The sequence below is a fragment of the Sinocyclocheilus grahami genome, unplaced genomic scaffold (assembly GCF_001515645.1).
Source record: "Sinocyclocheilus grahami isolate Dianchi unplaced genomic scaffold, SAMN03320097.WGS_v1.1 scaffold9.1, whole genome shotgun sequence".
Taxonomy (NCBI): Eukaryota; Metazoa; Chordata; class Actinopteri; order Cypriniformes; family Cyprinidae; genus Sinocyclocheilus; species Sinocyclocheilus grahami.
Genome location: NW_015505188.1, coordinates 3518015 through 3524770, shown reverse-complemented (window position 1 = coordinate 3524770; position 6756 = coordinate 3518015). Strand labels below are relative to the sequence as shown.

Genomic DNA, 6756 nt, shown 5'->3' with positions numbered 1-6756 from the left:
AAAATAATTTTCCTTCAAAAAAAAAAAAATCTTTCTGTCCCCAGTAACATTTTATATATATACTGTGTATATATATATATATATATATATATATATATATATATATATATATATATATATTAATTAGAAAGGTACCATTGTGTGGGTTTACTTGGCTTTACAATGGATTTACAATGTTTTATTTTTGTGGGTTTTTTTCTTAATTACATTTTTTTTTTTTACTGTAATATTTTGGTGTGAAATACAATCACGCTGTATTATAATTAGACCAATATCAAAGCAATAGGAGTCTATAGTATGTGCTCATTTATGGGTAAACTGACATATATTTGTAATTTTTTCTAGAGCATAACTGGACACTTTGTCGGGAGTGTTGAGGATCAGGCAACAGTGAGCTGTTCTTTGGAGAATAACCGGCTGTGTGATGGAGGAGTTCCTCTGAAGGTTATTTTACGGTCATTTGAGTTTTGTTAATTAAATCCCTTTAATCCAGGAGTTTTATTATTGTTGTGAATCAAACTCATTGTCTAACCCTAGAGGACGCCGTTTTTCCCCATCAAATACCTGTCTCACTTGGAGGCAGACTCCCAGCCCCCTGATACCCTCAACCGTGGGGTAGACGTGGGCGTGGCTGTTCTGCTGCAGTCAGCCAATCAGAGACTGTTGCTAACGTGTGCGCCTCCAGCCTCCGGATCTTCAATAGGGTCTGGCTGCAGACATGCACTTGCATTTTCAGACTTGCACTCTCAGACTTGCACTCTCAGACACTTTGACATCAATTGACTCTTTTGACACTCAATTGACACTTTGACTCTTCCGCAATTGACATCACTTTTTTTCAGTCTTTTTTTTATTTTATTTAATTGATTAATATTTTTTTAAATTGAATCTCTAAACATTTGACACAAGTAGCCAGGTGGTGAAGACAAGAAAAAAGAAACTAAATCACTAAGTCGCTTGCACTTTTAGCTACTTGCAATCCACACGAATCGAGCATGTTGCCAATGGAGAGAAGACGCTGTGGTGGTTAAATGATTAAAACTAATTTAGTAGCCTACTATAACATACTGGGTCCTGCAAGTCATCTGTAGGAGAAAAAGACAAGACCCACAAATCCGTGGCCACAGAACAGCAGAATATGAATGCAATGCGCAAAGTCTCTCATGAAGCGCTTTTAAACCTCCCGTAAACCTTCACATATTTTTGTGAAAACTGATACAATGTTCAGGATTCTTTGATAAATAGAAATTTCAAAAGAACAGCATTTATTTGAAATACAGTTTTTTTTGTAACATTCTAAATGTCTTTACTCTCACTTTTGCTCAGTTTAATGGATCCTTGCTTAATAAAAGTATTAATTTCCTTCAAAAAAAAAAAAATCTTACTGACCCCAGTAACATTTTATATATATACTGTATATATATATATATATATATATTCTGAATGAATGAATGGTACCATGGCTCATTGATTTCTGTGTGTGTCTAAAACTAGCTGTTGGATGCAGGACTCAGGGAGCTAAAGGAAGAGACCGGTCTGAAACTGAGCCCTGATGAGATCTCCTCTCAACAGCATTTATTTGAAATACAGTTTTTTTTGTAACATTCTAAATGTCTTTACTCTCACTTTTGCTCAGTTTAATGGATCCTTGCTTAATAAAAGTATTAATTTCCTTCAAAAAAAAAAAAATCTTACTGACCCCAGTAACATTTTATATATATACTGTATATATATATATATATATATATTCTGAATGAATGAATGGTACCATGGCTCATTGATTTCTGTGTGTGTCTAAAACTAGCTGTTGGATGCAGGACTCAGGGAGCTAAAGGAAGAGACCGGTCTGAAACTGAGCCCTGATGAGATCTCCTCTCAGCTTCTCAGCCTGTGGGAGGTGTGTGTTTATAGCACAGTGTTTTCGTAAGACCTGCAGCCAAAGTCCAGGGGGCCACTGCACGCTGAATTTGACAGATTGAGGTTTGGGTCCATGACATAACAAGTCAAGTACAAGTCTTTTGAAAACACACACTAAATGAAGGTGAGGAGCAGACTGAATCATTAAACATGCTGGTTTACTAATAATCTTCATCTCTGCCATAACTCTCAAATGTCATCAGTTGCGATTGCATATAATCAAACTTTTTGGCAGTAAAAATGACCATTCACTTTCATTGTATTGAAAAGAGCAGTTTGGACATTTTTCCTAACATCTCATGTTTTATGGAATAAAGACAATAATAGAAAGTTGGAATGCTGTGACTTGAGGATAAAAGATAAAGTTTGGGGTCAGTAAGATTTTTTTCAATGTTTTAGAGAAAAAGTAAAAAAAAAAGAAGAAAAAGAGAAAAAGTGCTCAACAAGGCTGCATTTATTTGATCATAAATACAGTAAAAACAGTTATGATTTAAAATAACTGTTTTCTATTGTAGTATCTTTTTTTAATGTAATTTATTCCTGTGACGGCAAGCTGAATTTTCAGCAATTTGCCACTCAAGAAACATTTCTTATTATTATCAGTGTTGAAAACAGTTGTGGTGCTTAATATGTTTGTGGAAACTCATACATGTTTTGCAACATTATATATCTTTTGTAACATTATAAATGTCTTTACTCTCACTTTCGATCAATTTAATGTATCCTTGCTGAATAAAAGTATATTAATTAAAAAAATAAAGAAAAGAAAAATGTTTGAACTTTTTGAACGGTAGTGCATTTCATTTTATGTATGTTGTCCAGAGGACTGCCTAAGAGACATCACATCGTGACTTACATACTACTGAAGAGCTCTCAATCACACCTGCAGCTTTAAGTACAACTTTAGGTCATCCACACCTACTGTAAAAACTATTTACTTTTTTTTTTGCTGATTTTAAGTCCATGTGCTTCATAAGATCTCTGTCTTCTTTTCTCAGACTTGTTTGCATCCTGATCCTGCTTAAGACAGTGCGTGTGTGTGGGTCGATGCCTGGTGAAAGTTGTAGTATCTGCTGTAGACGGTGAGAAGAATTCTGTTCAAATATCAGCTGACCTGCCACAGACAATCAGGTATGGAAAACATCATTAATCTCTATTAAAGGAATAGTTCACCCACAAATTTAAATTTTATGAAAATTGACTCACTCTCAGGACATCCAAGATATAGATGATTTTGTTTCTTCATCAGAACAGATTAGGAGAAATGTAGCATCACATCACTTGCTCACCAAGAAGAAAAAGAGAAAAAGTGCTCAACAAGGCTGCATTTATTTGATCATAAATACAGTAAAAACAGTTATGATTTAAAATAACTGTTTTCTATTGTAGTATCTTTTTTTAATGTAATTTATTCCTGTGACGGCAAGCTGAATTTTCAGCAATTTGCCACTCAAGAAACATTTCTTATTATTATCAGTGTTGAAAACAGTTGTGTTGCTTAATATGTTTGTGGAAACTCATACATGTTTTGCAACATTATATTTCTTTTGTAACATTATAAATGTCTTTACTCTCACTTTCGATCAATTTAATGTATCCTTGCTGAATAAAAGTATATTAATTAAAAAAATAAAGAAAAGAAAAATGTTTGAACTTTTTGAACGGTAGTGCATTTCATTTTATGTATGTTGTCCAGAGGACTGCCTAAGAGACATCACATCGTGACTTACATACTACTGAAGAGCTCTCAATCACACCTGCAGCTTCAAGTACAACTTTAGGTCATCCACACCTACTGTAAAAACTACAATTTTTTTTTTTGCTGATTTTAAGTCCACGTGCTTCATAAGATCTCTGTCTTCTTTTCTCAGACTTGTTTGCATCCTGATCCTGCTTAAGACAGTGCGTGTGTGTGGGTCGATGCCTGGTGAAAGTTGTAGTATCTGCTGTAGACGGTGAGAAGAATTCTGTTCAAATACCAGCTGACCTGCCACAGACAATCAGGTATGGAAAACATCATTAATCTCTATTAAAGGAATAGTTCACCCACAAATTTAAATTTTATGAAAATTGACTCACTCTCAGGACATCCAAGATATAGATGATTTTGTTTCTTCATCAGAACAGATTTGGAGAAATGTAGCATCACATCACTTGCTCACCAATGGATCCTCTGCAGTGAATGGGTGCCGTCAGAATGAGAGTCCAAACAGCTGATAAAAACATCACAGTAATCCTCATGACTCCAGTCCATCAATTAACGTCTTGTGAAGCGAAACACTGTGTGTTTGTGAGAAACAAATCAATCATTAAGACATTTTAACTTCAAACCTTCAATTCTGGACAAAAGTCCATAATCCAAAATAACGCTTCCTCCAGTGAAAAAGTCCATCCTCTGTTGTCCTCTCACATCAAAACCCATCAACATATTTGTTTCTGCACAACTGTGGACCGTTTTCACTTGTAAACAGTGCTTGATCCGTGCATATTTCTCTCCTGATTCTGACAAGACAACTTTTTCACTGGAGAAAGCAATATCACTGATATATACTACAGTTAGCTTTAGTTAGTTAGTTAGTTTTAGCTGGAAGCAACGGTTTGAAGTTAAAAATGTCTAAATTATTGGAGTCATGAGGATTACTGTGATGTTTTTATCAGCTGTTTGGATTCTCATTCTGACGGCACCCATTCACTACAGAGGATCCACTGGTGAGCAAGTGATGTAATGGTAAATTTCTCCAAATCTGTTCTGATGAAGAAACAAACTCATCTACATCGTGGATGGCCTGAGGGTAAGTAAATTTTCATTTTTGGGTGAATTATTCCTTTACGTATTAAATCTATTGTTTTGAGTGCCTGTTTTCTGTATGTTGTCAGTGTGAAGTGTCTCCACACAACTTTGCTGCCTGTTTCTGTGTTCTGTAACTGGGCCCCAGATCACGGCGAGGACATTGAACAAATCAGCACTGGAACCGAATTTGCCTTAGAACTGTGGTTGAAAACACTGGAGCCTCATGCTGAGATGGGCTGACGACTCCTCTCTGCCTGCTTCTGTTTATGTACGTTACCGTTTAACCAGTGCCTTGAGGAAGACAGCACAACCTGCTGGACTGGAGCTATTTCAGCCCAGCATTTTACTCGGGCACAACATTCAAATCAAAATGTTGTCAAAACAGCCTTAGAATAAGAGTTTGGATCAGAATAGGGTTTTATTATTATCAGAATGTTTATTTAACCCTTGCCAATGTTCAACATTTTAAACATTATTATTAATTACAACCGAAACAACATCTCGGCCCACTATAATTGGGTGGTAAAAACTTTCTTCTGGTAAAGCTGGTGATTATCCTTTTATAATTTTACCTTTTTGTTCCACACACAACTACAAATGCTTTGTTTTAAAGGTAAACCAATTTTTTTTTTGTTCACATGACCAGCAGAACATTCACTGTTTCAGTAACCACCCAGTGATCAGACACTTCCATATGCAGAATAAATTGATCATGTCAAATATACCTATTAATTGGATATTTCTTGAACAGCTTGTGTGTGTGAATCAGGGTCAGTTTAAACAGCAGAGACAAAAATATGGGGAAAATGACATTTCATCACAGATTACATTTGACCGCTGAGATAATCTGCAGAATTTCACTTGCCTCACCTTTCCTCTGACACGTTTATGTTCTTGTTGTTCAAATACTCAGTATCTTGATTTCTCAATCAAGTTAATGCCTGGCACATTTTTAACCGCTTTGCTTTTTAAAAGAATTTGACCTAAAATGACACAGAGCCGTCTAGTTCTGTTATATTTTCACAAACTAGCTAAAACTCCTGCTTTTGATCTGTGGTACAACCAGGCTGTGTCACCAAACATTTTAGGATCTTTTCCCAATGAAACAGTATTTTCCATTAAAATTAAAATAATAATAAATAAAATAAAAATTAGTCACCCCACTGCCGTTTTGAGAAGCTCTTTTTAATTTCACTAAATCACTGTTAATACAGCACATGACTGTCATCATTCAATCCATTTTTACAAGTTACAAATTACTTTGTGCAAAGGTATATAGTAGGAAAATAAATTCTAAATCGATCGTAATGGCATGTAAAATCATTTCCCTGTCCGTTTAGCATCCTGCTGTGCAGTGCCGGATGTATGACAGTTATTCATCCAACATAAGGGTTTCTGCAGGCCTCGTTCTTCTTAAGCAGAGGAAAGGACAATGTTGGGGGTCAGAAAACCTGAATGATGGAGTTAAAGTGAGTTTGAGCTCTGCTGTTTTTTTTTTTTACAGAAGTGTGTCATGCTCACTACTGCATATGTGTGTTTTACTATACCTGTATCCTTCATTTGTTCACCACGTACATTCCTGTCCGGTTTTTCGGAGGTTTTTCTCTGACATCCTGTTAAAACAAGAGTCAGTTAACATTAGATGACAATGAAGGGCTTGTATAGTCTATAATGTCTATCAGCATTAGAAACAACTTTTTATGTCAAAAGTAATTATGTTAAGTACTCTTTTTTTCTCCTTATATTAATATATATATATATAATTATTACTATTATTTATTATTACTTATTTATATTATTGGTTTTGTTTATTTGATCTTGTTTATTTTGATAATTGTATTTCTATTTAGATGTTATATATATTTTATATTCCATTTTTGTATTTACTTTATATTTTTGTATATTTTTCGTTTTCTTTTTATTTACTTTTTTCATTATTATAATATTTTTTGTAATTTTATTTTCTTACTGTAAAATGGTGTTTTTATTATTTCAGTTTTATTTTATTTAAATTTTAGTTTATATATATATATATATATATATATATA

General features: G+C 34.3%; 1 protein-coding gene across 1 annotated transcript in view; it reads right to left on the bottom strand.

Moving 5' to 3' along the window:
- Positions 1–6264: 6264 nt before the first annotated feature.
- LOC107592653 (cell wall protein TIR4) overlaps positions 6265–6756 on the bottom strand; it is a 6075-nt gene continuing 5583 nt past the window's right edge. The window contains exon 7 of the mRNA XM_016282193.1: positions 6265–6321. Within this exon, the coding sequence (XP_016137679.1) occupies positions 6265–6321 (57 nt within the window). The remainder of the gene's footprint in view (positions 6322–6756) is intronic.